At 36.2% G+C, this 17,064-nt stretch overlaps 1 protein-coding gene across 2 annotated transcripts in view; it reads right to left on the bottom strand.

Annotated features, from left to right (window-relative positions):
• Positions 1-16,512, bottom strand: part of LOC108686512 (nephrin-like) — an 18,840-nt gene extending 2,328 nt beyond the window's left edge. The window contains exons 1-12 of one of the 2 annotated variants that reach the window (XM_018191859.1): positions 15,871-16,512; positions 15,111-15,545; positions 12,070-12,202; positions 11,119-11,327; positions 10,574-10,684; positions 9,468-9,671; positions 6,673-6,818; positions 6,405-6,555; positions 5,413-5,543; positions 4,483-4,642; positions 2,560-2,856; positions 1,011-1,331 (exon numbers count right to left, since the gene is read on the bottom strand). In XM_018191859.1, the coding sequence (XP_018047348.1) occupies positions 1,011-1,331; positions 2,560-2,856; positions 4,483-4,642; positions 5,413-5,543; positions 6,405-6,555; positions 6,673-6,818; positions 9,468-9,671; positions 10,574-10,684; positions 11,119-11,327; positions 12,070-12,202; positions 15,111-15,294 (2,047 nt within the window). In that variant the 5' untranslated portion in view covers positions 15,295-15,545; positions 15,871-16,512. The remainder of the gene's footprint in view (positions 1-1,010; positions 1,332-2,559; positions 2,857-4,482; positions 4,643-5,412; positions 5,544-6,404; positions 6,556-6,672; positions 6,819-9,467; positions 9,672-10,573; positions 10,685-11,118; positions 11,328-12,069; positions 12,203-15,110; positions 15,546-15,870) is intronic. The other variant, XM_018191860.1, reaches the window with a different exon arrangement.
• Between the last annotated feature and the right edge of the window lie 552 nt (positions 16,513-17,064).

The raw sequence follows: 17,064 nt of genomic DNA, 5'->3' as shown, positions 1-17,064 counted from the left end.
ATCAATTGTAATTAAAATCAACAAGAAATTAATATTATTAAAAAATATATTTTATATCGTGCTGTGTAATTAGAAAAATTGTAATTAGTTGTGTTAATCATGTAACGCGCATGATGACGAACGCGTTAAATTTGCTAGTCTCCAATTGATATATTCCGTCTTTTATTATAATACGTGTAAGATATTTCAGTTAGAAATAAATTATTTTTCATTCGTGGAATGAAAATATATATAGCAGTAGATTTGTTTACGGTAAATCATACATATTGCAAATTTCTAATAAAAGATGCAATAAACGTGATTTATTATAAATAGAAAGTATATTTATAGATTCTTCCTGTAAGACAAATAATAAATCACATAAATTATAAATATTACGGATTATTTTTAGTTATCAGATTTATAAGTTTACGAAATTTTAAATAAATCTGAATTAGTATTTCATTTTATTATTAGTTTTATTATTACAGATTATTATTAGATGTAATTTTTATTCTTTTATGATTCTGTCAAAATAACTAACGATGCCAATATGTCAGAAATGGAAATCGAAATAATCAGTGAATTTCATTATTCGTTTCAATTTTAAGTATTAAATTAAATTATTTATCATGAATCTCTGTCAATCCCTTTTATATAAGACAATTTTTGGCAGGATATTATCAATTTCATCTAAATTAATTTTCATTCTTGAGGGTAAACCTGAAATATATTCTAAATCTGAATCCCAAATCAAATCAGTTTCAAAAAAAGCTTCGAAATGTTGTTCTTTAAAAAAAAACTTCTATTTAATATAACATATCCGTATAGAAATGTTCTTATAGCATTTCATTTCTATCTATTATTGTTGTTATAAAAAACGGAGATAAAGTTTTTTTTATTATACTATTTATTTTATACACGGATATATCCAGATAAAATATAAAAGTAAAGAGAGAAACATTTATCACGCGATGAAAATTCAATTTTGACACTTTTGCAGAATAACTTCCTTTTTATAACTTAATTACCTGTATGCTTTTCCGAGTCGCGCAGCATTATATCTTCTAACAGCGAAACTTCGCTACGGCCTTTGGCATTCACGGCGTAGGTCACCAAGTAGAAGTGAGTGGCTGGTAGAAGATCAGCCACGGCGATTCGGAAGATTGGCACATCGGCCGACACGCTGGACGCGTTCACCCGGAGATTACCGGTCAGCACCTCATAAGCTTCTAGTCGAAATTCCTGATGGAGTCCGCCATCATATCCCGGCACGCATTCGACCTCCAGGATCTCCGAACTTTGATTGAGCGATGCTTTGATGGTGCAATTGTTCAGAGGATTCGGTTTAACTGCTCAGACACATTTTTCGCATTGAGTTTTTAGAATTTTAATCAAAAGGGATACCTTTATTTACAAGGGAACTACATCACAAAAGTCATAAAAAAAAACTAATGTTACCAACTGAAAGATCGCGTTTGAAATAAGTATTCTAGATGGTCATCAAACATTGGAATTCTGTATCCAACTTAAGCCGGAACTTTAGCCACTTTAATTTACAATTATTAAACACAAAATATCGAGAAAAAAATTACATTAAAAAAAAATGTTTTAAATAAAAGTTGTTGGGTTTAAAGAGGCCAAAGTTGTAAGTTGTTAGAGAAATCATTAGATGAGCTACTGAAATTTTGAGTTCAGGACTCATTGACCAACTTGGGCCCAATAAGGCCCTGAATCCAAAATCTAAGAAACTCATCTAATGACTCTCTTCGAATCTTACAACTTTTATTTGAAACTTTTTTTTTCAAAAATGCATTGTTCTCGAGATATTTTATGTCTAAATTAAAATGATCAAACATTGTTTCGGTCCAAGAAGTCGGATACAGAATCCAAATCGGATAGGATCCCAAGATTTGATCAGCTAGAATACCTATTTCAAATGTAATTTTTCGATTGGTAATGTTAGTTTTTTGATATTATTTTTACAACGTAGCACATTTCTTTGTTAGAGATTCGACGAATTTATATTTTGATTCGACTACTGAGAAAGTTAGAAAAATATTATACGAAGTTGCACATAGAACATGTCAGAAAAGAAAAATATAATTAAAGGCGAATGTTTCTCATTTTTCTTCAACATCTGATTTTCTTTCTCAGATACAAAAGGGGTACGGTTTAAGTAAACTATGATGGAACGTACACAGCTCGTCTTGCAGAAATAAACGATAAAACAAATATTTTCGAGTTTATGACGTACGGCGCGATAAGCTGGCTAGGAGTCGGGTAGAAAAAAGGAAAGTATAAATAGTTGCGTTGAGTTCTAAATATGGACATCTAAATATTATGTGTTTTCGACGCGAGATGTAGTAGTACATATGATATTTAAATATTTTCAGAATCTCGGACGCATTTGTTTGCCTTTGAAAGAGCAGAAGCGACAGGATTTCTTCCAGATTATGATTCGCAATGAAAAAAGCAGAAGTGCAGTGGAATAAATTCCCATCGATTTCTATCTTTCTCTTTTTCACTTTTTTTTTTGTTCACTTCTTTTTTCATAATGATAAGCATTTAGGACATCACCTGCCGGAATGACTTGATAGATGCAGGGCGCCTCCTGCTTCCCTATCGCGTTCCTACCCCAACAGGTCAGGGCACCATAATCCCTCTCGGATTCGGGGGTGTAGACGAGCTCGCTCATGGTGCCGTTGTTGCCGTCAAACTTGGCCGGCGCGACTTCGAAGTTCTCGCCACTATTGTTGAACTCCCAGACAAAGTCAACCTCGTTCGGGTCGGCGTCGACCTCGCAGCGAACCTTCACGGACTCCTCCAGGGAAGCCCCGATTATCGTCACCTCCTTCATCTTGCAAACTGGCGCGACTGGAGAGTACGTAGAAGAAAAAGAATGGAAAACACAACACACACGCGTTCTTCAGTTGAACAAGATAAAAACGTAGAATTTCTCTTTTTTTTTTCTTTTTCGTCTCCGTTATTGATCGGCGGAACTTCGACAGCGGGATTATGCCGAGTTTAAGAGCCGTTTTATTCGCCTTTAATCGGGAGAATTATATTGTTCGCCGTAGGGCTTAGACGAGACGGTTGAAAATAAATTGGCTTCTAAAATGTAATCCCTCATATCTGACGTCCGAGATATTTCGCTCCCGAACACAATTACGCGCGGTTGGCATATTGTGTAACGCGTATTTTGGAGTTTACTGGAGGAAGTAGAAACAACATAGTTAAATTTAACTTTTAGCTCTGAAAAGGTCGGAGGTTAATTCTCCCATACAATAATATCTTTTTAATAATTAAACATGTGAATAATTTATTCTTATGTAACTGTACTGTTATAATTTATGATATAAATAAATAAATACATATATTCATATTAATAATTATATTTACATAATTATTTATATCATAAACAACGAATGTGCAAAGATCTAAATTTATTTGCGAGAAATATATTAAGCGCCATAAATTATGGCGCAAATACTTTCATTCAGGGTTGGAAAGTAACGTATTACTTTATAATGCCGTTACTACTTTTCGATAATTAATTTAATTTTTTTCGATAATCATCGTTACTTTTTTATCTGTAATAATAACAGTGATGTCATTACATTTTTACAGGAACAATAATAAATTTAGCCGTATTTTTATCGTTATTTCAAACCTTTTTTATCTTTATAACTATTCAATAGAATTCATTATTTTTATAATTATCTAGAAATATTTTATAATAAAATTTAAATATCGAAAAATGTTTTATACTTTATATTTTAGGCTACATTCCAATAGTTTCTGCCAATACTAAAAATCTGTAAAATATATGTATATGTAACGTAATCTATTAAAAAATTTTTTAATTTTCAATATTGGCAATTGCATTTTTAATAACGATTTTTGATGTTTAAAAACAAAAATTTTTAATAAATCTTAAAGCGCTCTCTACATTATGTTGTTACATTAATTCGATCAGTTTTTATTTCTTATTACATATAAGTTTAATATAAAGAAAAGCTTGTTATAAGAATAGCTTAAAATTTTAATACACAATAGACCACATTTTGTTGTATATTCACATTTACAATCCTAAAAAATTCTTTATTTAATATTAGAATTTAAGTTTTAATATTGATTTACGCAATTAATATTGATTATTAAAGTGTAATTTTTTAAGCTAACGTTTTACTTTAACATTACAAAAAAGTTATGGAAAAAAGTAACGAATCATTATTTTTGAAGTAACAGTAACACATTACTTTTTAAAATTAGGACCGAGTAACGGTACCGAATTACTTTTTACAAAAAGTAATGATAATAACGCGTTACTATTACTTTTATGAAATAACATTTCCAATTTTGCTTTTATTCGCGGACGATTCGAAGATTTCAACTTGAAATTCAATTCATCCTCGAATCAGCGGCGTATATACTCACCGAGATTACACATTCGCTTTCTGAAATCCTTGTTATCGATTCGTACTTGTCGTATCTACTTACACTGCACTCTCAGGTTCACAATTGGACTCGTCGTCTCCCCACGGTCGTTGCTGGCGAGACACGTGTAATTTCCCGCGTTGTCGCGTCCTATGCCCTGCAGCACCAAGCTTTGGGTGCTCATGATGATACCGGCCGAATAGTTTTGCGTCAGCACGCCGCCCTGTCATTGATGGATTAACGCGTTTAACACGGGGGTTGAGATTTCAGTACGATAGGTTTTTCTGCCATATTTTTTCGATAATAAGAAACGCAGATGACAAATAGATTTCATGTAAAACTTTTCGCGCAAATTCGTTTTCACCGTTCGGATTCCCTTTTAATGGATCTTCTTATTCTCAGTTTGGTGTATGTATATTTGGAGCTTTCGTATACACTTTTTTCAAATTTTCCGTTTTATGGAGACGAAGGCGACGTTGAAGGCAAAGGTGGAAATTTTTCAAGAAAATGCGAAATTTATTTCCGTTTATGAATAGTCGTGTCACGAATATCCGTGCGATAAACGCGAGGCGACAGATATTCGTCGCTCTCGGAGAAGTGAATGCATATGCGGAGATGAAGAGACGAAAATTTCCGAGTCTACTTCTCTCATAAAGCAAAAGTTATTTTTTTCTTTCGTCAAACTGGCATTTTCTCGGAAGTTTCAGATAACGCTTTAAAAGTTCCATCGTAAGGTATTGTGACTCGAATCGATCCTTATCGAAAAAAAAGATCATTATCGATTTTCGCGAATAGAAATGTAAAGTTCGGGAATCCCGGTATTTTTCAGACCCCTGTGTGTGCTTCTCGCGCTTAATCGCCTTTTTTTCCGAAACTCGGGAACTGTTTAGTGGAGAGGCGAAGCAATCGAAATTTTAAAAGTGAGACGCCAGTGCCTCGCAAAGGTAAACACACCGGGATTAAAGTGGATTCGTTGCTGATGGTGGGACTTACATTGTGGCGCCAAGTAATTTTGTGGTGCTCCGGATTGGCGCGGACTTTGCATTCGAAGTACACATCGTCGCCTTCCTTTATGTTTTCCGCGTTCAGAGTGCTGCCCAGATGCAGCTGAACTTTAGGCGGGACTGCAGAAAAAGAGAGAAAGAGAGAGAGAATTTTTTGGTTTTTTAATGTTTCATGTACGTGACCACGATGAAATATTTCGACGGATTCAGAGAAAATGGACGTGGAATATTGAAGCCGTCGGAATACATGAGAGAGAGAGAGAGAGAGAGAGAGAGAGAGAGGGAGGGGGGGGGGGGGGAGAGACGATATTAATAAGACATGCGACTCTTCGTGTACAATGGATTTAACAGATTTAACAGATTTCCATTTTCATACATTTTAGATTACGAAACACAGTGAAACTTGTTGAGTTCCATTTACATTATATTCGATTTTAAATCTCCAAAATCTGAATTATCAACTGTTAATTAATGAGCAAATATCACTGCAGTCAATAAATGTTAATTCATTGAGATATTTTCACATTCTGTGGCTTAAATAATTCCGATCTACAATAGCGAGATGCATTTTTTACAGATAAACAATTCATGCATCACAGAACTAGAAAAATTGCTACTAAAAAGGATTATAAAATAAAAAAAATATATAATTAATCGAGATATTTTTATGGGACATCCCGTGGTTTAACTTCCAATCTATCACCAGATGCACTCTTTACAGATAAACAATTCATGTATCGCAGTATTAAAAAAAAAAATGATGCTATAAAGATAAACGGCTTATAAAATGTGATATAAAATATAAAAATATACAAAATTAAAAAATATACAGTATTAAAATATAACGTATTCGTATTTATAAATGCAACAATTTTTTTACAAATATAAAGATGTCACTCGACAAATTGATTCCACGGTAATCGAAATCCGATTTGTCGCGTGGTTAAAAGAGGCGCCGAAGAAACGGCGCCCGCCACTTACAGACGACATTCAACTTGAAGAAGTCCTCCAAGTACGCGTCCGCTAGGGCTGGATTCTCGCCGCGGCACTTGAGGATCTTGCCGTGATCGTCGGGGATGGGTGAGAACATCAGGGTACTCAGCACCACCGACGCGTTGCCACTTTCCTTCACCTGCTGGCACATATGTTCGAAAATTGCAGGAAACTCGCGATAATTCAGGTGGAGGGGAACATGTCAAAAAATATCGACATGTGCGACATCGACGTTTCAAAATACTTCGTTATCGACCTTGTTGTTCCGGAACGTCTCGTTTCCCTCGATCCAGATGATGCGAGCGCGGGGATGCGAGCCTGTCGTTTCGCAGGTGATGGAGTAGTCCTTTTCCGTCTCCATGACCGTTAGCTTCGACAGTATCTTCACAGTAAGTGGTTTTACTAGAACCAACCAGTAAATCGCATTTATTGCGCCCTAGTAACGAGTAATACTACTAATCGTTTTTTTACATCTCTCTTTAAAAGTTTCAAGTTCGATCCGGGATGTCAAAAAATCACTAAGGTCGGAAGGATTTATAATTAATACTTAGAATGCAAATCCTCTCCTAATGTCCTGTCAAGCTTCTGTGACGCTCACCGCTTTTTAAATTCATTGTGTGTCTCGCGTTAAGCCTACAGCACACAATGCCTTTCTTTCTGCTGGATTGCTTGAATATGGAAAGAACGATTTTATTAGATTATCTGAAAATTTAGGTAGATACAGGTTTGAAAATAAATTTGGATCATTAAAATAATTTTGACATTCTAACAACTAGTTTGAACGACCAACATAATATTTTGTACATAATTTAACAAAATTATTTTCAGCTCTATATCTTGCTGAATTTTTAGTTACTTCAGCAAAATTGTTTTTTCCTTGCAAGAGCTGTTATAATATTAAATTACATTCAATTTGAATTATTTTTAACTTTTTCACTTCTATAGGTCGCTATTGCTCTTACTCAATCGTTAATTTAACTAAAACAGTGGAATTAAACAATTTAACTCAATAAAGTGTATTAAATTTGACTGAAACATAATTCATTATTTATTACGTGCATATACGTTAATATAAACGTTGTTTACTTTGAAACTAATCATAGAAATGTATTGATTTACATTTTGATACACATGGAAATTAAAAATAATAAAATATTATTTAATTTAAGAAATTGGATCACTATTGTTCCTTTGATATGTAACAATGTGCTACTTTACTAGCGATCAAGCTGGCTGTTATGAAAATTGTATAGCCTGCTGACTATTTGTTAGTTTACAGAATTTTCATGATAGATTAAATGGTATTTTTCTTGCACGACCTTGTGATTTATTGCGAGAGTCAATCAAGACGCAGTCTTAGTTATATGATCAAAGTATTCTCTTTATGATAATAAATTAAAAACAATTGTACTTTTATGATGATGTAAGTATTAGCAACGATCTGCTTCATGGTCTACTTATTCGGACTTTCGTCAAATACTTTCTGTCAAATTCCAACTGCTCAGCCAACACGAAAACTCGTACTGAACCTAAGCTAACAGCATAGTCAGCAGCACTGCCAGCACCGCTGCCAAGACGGCAGTAAGCTAGTAAGCACGCAAATTTAGCTAGCAATTCAGCGAAAAAAAAGCTTCGTGTAGTACAGCAGAATTTACTATATTGTAAAAAAGTTCTGAATCGCTCTTTGGGGGCGATTTTTTTTACATATAAAAACAATTTTTACATATACGCAAACAAATTTTGCGTATAAAAACAACAACAATTATTCTTCAAAATAGAAACCATCATATTCAATAATCATCAGTTTGTTAGTTGCTGGATTTGATTTCAATGTCATTCGTCTAGATGGCATTCGAGATACTACATCTGCTGTAAGTTGCTAATCTTGTACCGTTTGGCTATGGCCTGTTTCGCTCAAACATTTCTTGCAAGGATGACGATTCGAAACTGTTGAACAAGTCAGCTTGTCGTGACGCAGCTTCTTTGCTGGAGCTCTAAAGGAACCAGAATGGTACCGAAACCGGCAGCTGGTAGCGAATAGTTATTGAACATGATAGTTTTTATTTTGAGAAATAATCGTCATTGTTTCTACATTTGAATGTAAAAACCGTTTTTTGTGTGTTAAAACTCTAAAGGATATTTAAAACCTTTTTAACAATCTAGTAAATCGCAGGTCGATGATTTTTTAATTAAAACGAGTACATATAATGTGTGCTTAATATTAATCTGATCGATATCGGTTTCAGAGAAGCTTACAAACATCGCTTTTGATAAAAATAGTCAGTTAAAAGGATTTACAAATATGAACGGATTATTCCGCTCATTCGAGATTTGTTCAAGTTGAATAATTAAAGAAAGCTAAATTTATTTTCGCGATGTGTGTGTGTGTGTGTGTGTGTGTGTGTGTGCGTGTGTGTGTGTGTGTGTGTGTGTGTGTCATGATGGTTATCCATGTGCCAGGGTCAGTGCGCTCCTACAAACCTGCCAATAATTTATCGGACCGACAACAGAAATGAGAAAGGATTACTTTCCGCGGTCGAAATTTAACTAATATGAATTATTAACATGTTGAATGCCGCGGGGCATTTTGATTAACTTTGCAAAAGCGTAATTAGAGGTTGTGTAACCAATATATTGTGGTAAATAAATGTCATATTTTTGTCAAATGCGCTCGTTACCCCGTTTAATTGAGATCTCCGACGACACGTGCAACTTCCTAAATGCGGCCAACTGCGCTTTTGCGCGCGTCAAAACGAGACGACACCAACATGTTAACCTTTGGATGACACTCAGCCTTTTGTAACTTTTCGTCATTTGGTAGCTTTAAAACTCATTTGCTTTTATACGAAAAAATTATCGCATGTGAAATTTAAATGAAGAACAGTGTCAGTATGTGTACATCAATTTTCCGTAAAAACATAAATGTATGCAAATTCCTACAAATATTTACGCTACGTGCACTTGTCGGACGGGAGAAAATTGATTGTATCGCGCCGACGAAGAGAGAAAAGTTTCTCTACGGAAATTTTCTTCTGGATGAAAAGTACTCACGATAAACGTCGAGGATCACCGTCTTCTCCAGCGGCGGTATGAGATGCGTGTTGGCCGCCTGGCATTTGTACGTGGTGTTGCGGTGTTCTCGCCGCAGCTGCGGCACCGTCAATTTGCTGACGACGATGTTCTGGCCGAACTCCTCGAGTCTGCCGTCCACCTCCTTACCGTTCACCAGCCAGCTCACCACCGGCGTAGGTTTCCCTTCGTGTGGGATAATCGCGCGCGGAAAGCACGGAAATTATACGCGGCTAATTAACTCTCCCTACCCCTCGTCTCGTCGTCGATCAGTCTCGCGTGACAGCAGACAAATCACCGGGACCATAATTACCCTTAATACTGGGTGTCTCCGATCGGGCGCGCCCGCGTAATACCCGGCCACTTAGAGACCGGACTCGTATTTAATTGCTAACGCTAACCCGCGATAGTACCTCCTCTCTTTTTATTTATTCGCGCGATCTTGAGAGAAAGAGAGAGAGAGAGAGAGAGAGAGAGAGAGAGAGAGAGAGAGAGAGTCACGTCGCGATTTATACGCGCTTAAAACGAAGGGGTTCGGTCGGGTAATTTGTCGCTCTCTCGCCGAGATTCGTATCTCGACTAAACATATTAATGAGAAACCTGATTTCTCTCAGGGAGGAATTAACGGATAAAATTTTACAAACTCGAGAACGCGTAATTATACACACATACATACACACACACACACACACACACACACACACACACACACACACACACATGCATAATGCTAAATTCATCGCAGCTTTTAAACTATGCGACGAGAAATTTGCTTTACCTCGAAATACCGTATTTCGTATCTCCCGTCTCTGTCATTTAATTATGTTAATTGTGTGAGGAGAGATTATAAAGAAATTTCGATGCATGCGGACTGCGTGTCCCAAATTACAATTAAATGCACGATAACGCGTTGATTTACGGTTTTCATAGTAGAATGTCAAATATGCATGAATGGAAACCGAGAACGTAATGTAAATAACCGCGAGCGGAAGTTCAAGACACAGATAGAATCACCGACTCTTGTGTTTGCACGTAAATTTACCTAAGGACAAATCACAAAGAGACGAATCGGTATACGGTGTGCTCACCTCCTCTCACTTCGCAGGACAGACCGAACTCCATGCCAACCTGAAACGGTCCAGCGACGTTTTCCACCTGCACCCCGGAGCTGTCGTAAATGAGTAGCTGGTGCGGTGGCACTGCGAACAATTTCCACGAACAGGGTGGTTCGCTTTCCATAATTGACGGATAATAGCCTGGACGGTCTATTCCGACTTTTTAAGGAGAGCTCGCAAAAGTTAATTTTAAACTTGCAAAAATGAAATTTCGATTAATTCGTCTCCCTTCTTTGCCCCCGCGAAGTTCGAAGAAAAGTGGGTTAGATCGTCGCAACGCGGGCCCCTCAATTAGCAAAATCGCGCGAGACGGAGATTGTTCCGGTAAGTTTAACTTCGCGTCGAGATGAAAAAAGATCTTGCATATCGGTCGACGTTAACTGCAGCTAATTCTCGCTCTCCTTCTTCTTCTGTTAGCACCCTTCGCTCAGTATGATCTTTGTTTTACGCGATATACCGAGACGCAGTTAATCATACTGGAGTTGTTACGCGGTCATTACGGTAATGAGTTTCCTCACCGATCACTGTGAGATTCACTTGGAAGTTCTTGGTCGGCGAGTTCTTGAAGTCTACCCGGCATCTGTAGATCCCTTCGTCATCCAGCTGGACCGCCTCCAAAGAGAGCGCGGCCGGCTTCGTCACGGTGACGAAGTAGGCCCTGGGCCCTACAGCAGTGCTGTCCGACCAGTTCAGGGCCTTGTTAAAAGCCCGTCCCCGCACATCGAAACTGTGCACATCGAAACATATTTCATTTTGTAAATAATTCACGCGTAACCCTGAATCTTATTTCTTTTTTTTAAGAAGGTTCGATTGACATACATAGCACATATATTAATATTTGTACTTTTAAACAAACTGTATATAAAGAAAAGTTGTATTTATAACTTTATTGAACTCTATCTTTATTGAGCAATTTATATTTTTGGTGTTTATTTTATTTGTTGTTATTTTTATTATTATAAATTAAAATTTCAAAAATAACAAAAATCTAAATATTTTTATACAAATTCAAAAATCTAAATATTTTAAATATTTAAAATAACTTGCGCAAAAATTTTATAGCGATTTTCTGATTAGTTAAACAGAGATTCAGAACAAATAAATATTTTGTTTATTTATTGGACAACTAATTTCTGCATCGCGTATGTAACTTTACATAATCATTTTGATTTGTATTTTACTTAAAGTACTAATATAAAAAAAATTAAGGTTTTGTCATTATCTTATATATAATACATTTCCATACATTTTTATTAGAGCACAGACTTAAAAAAGTATTACTTCTTATTTAAATAACTTTTAACCTGAATGATAAACCGTTATTAAAAAAAGATGTGTTGCATTACTAAATGAAATCTAAAATAATCGGCATTTCTTTATTTTGAAATATCTACATCGTACCTCTTTAATGCGTTTTCCGAGGATTTTCTTAGATCTTTAAGTTTTTCTCGGCGACAGGATTTGCTTACCTGTAAATAGGTTTCACCGCATAATCGCGGAACCAAAGGACCATGTAAACGCGATCCTCTCGCGTGGACGGCTCAATGTCGCAAGGCAAAGTGGCGGTTCGCCCAAGTACGGCGCTAACCTTAGATGTGGACACTGGAGAAGTTGAAGAAAGGTGATTAACGCGTTGGGTCGGATCCGGTACATAACGATATATAATATGTTTAGTTTATGCATAACTCGACTAATTGAAATTTAACTAGATGAAGCCGCGAGCTGTCCATCAAACACAACGTTTATTTGACCACGCATGCTTATTACTGGATTTATTTATTTGACGATTCGGACATATTGAACATGTAACATTCCGTGATTAATTCTTTTTATCAAAACCAAAAGCCAACTGCGTAGCATATTTAATGGTTGGTAAAAATTTGACAATTGATTGGTAAAAATAGCCATATCATTTACGAAAATAATATTGTTTAGTAATTACTAAATAAATAACTTTCCTTCAAGCTGTAAATATTCTTATTTTAATCCATAGTCGCTTTAAATAGTTGAAATGAAGGTTCGAGAAATCATGAAATCTTTTCGACGTCTTTTAAATGATTCTTTTGGAACTTTACTGTAAACAACTTTTCTTTTCTAGTTAAATCTCATTAACTTTAACGCTTTGAATAATTTTACTTACAATACTGTTTCTCAGAAGCAAGTATCACGGGTCGCTTAATAATTGAGTTAATAATTCTGACGAATGCATGCAGAGCTATATAATATTATGTATTTTGAATCTTAATGTATATTCGAAGGCATTATGTTTAACAATTCATGACATTTTGCAAATTGCTAATTATATGGTTAATAAGTTAAATGAGCTGTAACGCCAGCTTTTATGTCACGAAAGAACGTGGAAAGTTATTAAGTTAGTAGGAAGTATTATAAGTAAACTTACAAGCCATTCAGGTAAACGAGATTTAGCAGCGAAAAACTTGAGATTAAATTTTTTCCTCTTATTGTTTAGCCTGATTTTAAATTACCTTGAAGTAACGCAGCTGTAAAGATCTCTGAATTCTAAGCGAGTAATATTGTTACGTTTCACGAAATAAAAAGTAGCATCAAGAATGTGTAGATATCTTAAGAGACATTTCCCTCCAATTTAACATTCCATTCTGACGCGAGAAAGAGTCCTGCTTCGCAACATGTAAAAAGGAAGCTGCTTTGCTTCTTACGAATAAAGAGACGAGAAAGCAGCTTGAAAAATATCACTAATGAAGTTCGTTTTCGCGCATAATGGAGAGTTTCCACCCCGGCAGCGCGAAATATAATTACGCCGCGTAACATTTCTTTGAGCAAGTTTCACGCTCTGAGTGATTTCCGGTATCGCAACAAGCTTGCGTCTGATTTCTCCGTTTTCCGATACGCCGCAATTTTCATCAATCGAACGACGTCTGTAACACGAATACGAACTCTTCCGGCAGGATATCGCTTTTACGTTTGTTTGTGACGCTTCGATGAAAAATGTACATGCCACGAGCCATTTATCTTTTTTAGCATCGTATCAGCGCGATTATTATCTGTTCCATCTATTTAAATGCATGTCATTTTCTATGTTGAAGGCATTTCAAAGATATAAATAAAAACTGACATCAAGATACAAATGTAACTGGAAAATGTCTGTGTGAAAGAAAGTTTAAGATAAAATAACCGTTCGCGTATTTACGAGGGTGAAGGAAAAATTAGAAATATCTACCTGGCAAATTTTCAAACAGCTGTAAGCAGGACGGATTATAAATTCAAAACTTGTAAAAGCTCCGCACTTTTGATCAAGGTATTAACCGTTATGCATTAACGGGAACTTATTTATTATTTCATCACGTTTTAAGGGACTATATTCAGTCTTGCTTTTGCGTTTCGACCTAGTTTTATTTTAAAAAATGCCATAACTTTGTAAATATCGATTCTAACAGTTTTCAATTTCATGACTTTGTCAGTTTTCCACTTTTCAATATGCATTTATGAAATACGTATTGGGTTCCATTTTGCGCACAAAAGCCATATAGAGTTCCATTCTGCGCCGGACATGCTGAGTGTGCACGGCAAACGAAGCTACCAGCAGAATTAAGGGACCCATTGTGGCTCTGATCAAGAAAAATTTTTCCTTCTTTGTTAATCTTTAGCAATATATCGCACAACGAAATAATATAATCTACAGAAAGCAGCGAATTGCTAAGCGCAGCTTCACTTAACCATTTTCTTCCCCGAGTATTTTCACAGGAAACCGACCGCAACGTCCTTTCAACGTTTTTTATTATTCAATTTTCTCATCTTCTCTCTCTTTTTTAATAACGATTAAAATAAAATATTTTTTTTTGTGAAAACACATATCTACGCACTCATATACATTCTTTTTGTAAACTACTCTTTTTTAAATCACATTTTCACATTCCATTACAAAAAAAGAAAAAAATAACAAACGACCGTTTTATGCTCCTAAATCACGAGATAAATTTTCGACCATATATTCCTCCGTTAACTTGAATATCGATGTTTTTCTCAATGAGAGAATATTGAAGTACCGATAGTTTTCGAGTAATTAGCGGTGGAAGAACTCTCCTTTCGTTCTAAACTAAATTAAACATCTATCCACTTTCAAAAATGAAATTTTACTTATTAAATTAAACCTGCTCGAGTAATTGATAAATTTAATTTAATTATACATTAAGTAAACAAGTATATTTATTAATTATAACTTTAAGAATTATTTTGATAAATTTTTGAAGTTTGAGTGTAAGAAAAACGTAAAACGCTGAAAATTAAAAAATTATTTATGGAAAAATATAGTGTCAAATTTATTTTTACCAACAAACAATATTGATTTAATCCTGCAAATTGCAAAGTCTCTTGTATCTTTATAAGGAAAAAAATGGAGAAAATTGGTCTCTAAGTCAGGATAACCGGCAATTTTGGGACACGGTCGAAAAGCGAATATCGCTCTCGCGGGTGAGGGAAGTGGTTAATCTCGGCTGTTCGTGCGACCGTTTCGTGCTCGTGCCGCGCGTACCTAGGTCATCGTCCTTATCCCAGTTGCCGCTGGCGTTCACATAGACGACCACGGCGAATATGTAGCCGCTAATCACGAGTCGCACCGCTATCTCGACCAGCGTCCCGAGTGCCATCCCACGAAAGGGCTGCGATGCCTTCGCCGGGCACTTGGGCGGCAAGCTCAAATCCGTCGTCTCCAGCATAATACCACCCCGCGGGTACGGCGCCTCCTTATTATCATTCCACACCGGGAAGGACCTGTCCCTGCTCCGGCTTCTTGTTCCGGCCGCGTATGCAGGACGACGAACACGCAGGACAACCTCACTCACCGTCTCGAGCGTGGATCCTTTAAGCTCGAACGCCTACCATCGAGGCACATCGAAGTGCCTGGATGACAAAACTGCGCTTTCTTCACTGCGTCTCTTAGTCCGCGTCTCGTCGCACTGTATCACTGCTGAGAATCAGTGCAAAAAATTGCCTTCGTGCTTCTCTTCTTTTCGTTGTTATTTTAAAATGTTAAAGTATATTTTGCGCTAATTTTTAAATCGTTATATTAATTTATATCAAATTTTATGCAATAATAAATAAAAAAAGATATTTTTAAACAATAAAATTTCTTTAGTTAGCAAGATTCTTTGTTAAATTTTTATCAATGAATAATATTTAATATTTAAATTTGAAATTTTTGAAAATTTGCGTGCAGTTATTAGGATTGATAAAATTAATGATAAAGAGTAAATAATATCTAGAAAGACAGATAAAAAGTCGTACGAACAAACCTTTTGTATCAACTTAATGTTTCAGCAAAACGCTCTCGCACCTATTACTGTCACTATTTTTATTTCCCGATCCGATTGTTAAAATATATCGTCGATTTTTTTATTACGTTGCGATATCGAGTTTAACAGTGGCTACTCGGTTGTTTCACGTGGTTGCTTTCGATTACCCTCGTTTAACTTTATTGTCCTCGGATCTAAGGTTGAATTGTACTCATTGCCGCTGCTACATGCATTACCATTATTTTTCTCATGTGCTCATCAAACTCTTGTTAAACTCCAAGATCTCAATAGTAGCAGTTTTGTCACTCAGTCCTTCTTATACTTTATCGCCTTTTCATGGCCGCACAAATTTTCCCGTTGTCGTCACTGTGATTTGTTAACGTTCGGTTATCGTTGTCGATTACATCCCGGCATTCGTCACTCGTCCAGGAAGATGCATGGAGGTCCAGATTACTCACCGTTCAAATTGACGCCTGTCGCTGGCTCAAATAAAGATGGACATTCGAAAACATCCGGCTGGCATCGGAATTCCCGTCGATATTTCTCGTCGACGTTTTATGATCGATTATTATGAATTATTTTCGATACTGTTAATGCATCGTGCGCGTTTTATTATTGTCGCTTCGCGAGTAGAGACGCACTTTGTCGAATATTTTCCACTCGTGTAACACACAATTTTACAGAGATACACCGCAATGCAAAAGATCTCTTTAAACAAATGAGTTCTTTTCAGTAGTGCAGTTTGAGTTCAAGTCGGCCGGTTCGCCTGATCAAGCGCCAACCCTCTTCCACTGGCTGCACACGATTCTAATTTCGATCCACTCTACTTATCCCGTCTCCTCCCGAATTCATTCGCGTTATTGTCGCGCACCTTGCCCTCCCGCACAACCCTGTGTCTGCAAAGTTCTTCGACGATCGAATGCAACGAAAAGGATTAGTCGAGCAACTTTCAGTTGGGGGACAATCACTTGATTAATCGTTGCACTTGTTACACTTCGATACGTTCTTATAGCGTCTTATAGCGTTCCGGACGACGTTCCATAGATCGACACTTATATATCTTCTTATATATCTTCTTATTATCAGGAAGATATTGCGTATTAATTCATTTTAACAAGAGAGCATTATGTATTAATTCGTTTGAACAATCTTGTCGACTTTAATGAAGAAGCGTGACATTTCAATGCGCGATGC

Source organism: Atta colombica, unplaced genomic scaffold, assembly GCF_001594045.1.
Source record: "Atta colombica isolate Treedump-2 unplaced genomic scaffold, Acol1.0 scaffold187, whole genome shotgun sequence".
Taxonomy (NCBI): domain Eukaryota; kingdom Metazoa; phylum Arthropoda; class Insecta; order Hymenoptera; family Formicidae; genus Atta; species Atta colombica.
Note: the sequence above shows the minus strand (reverse complement) of the source record. Positions and strands in the feature narration are given on the sequence as shown.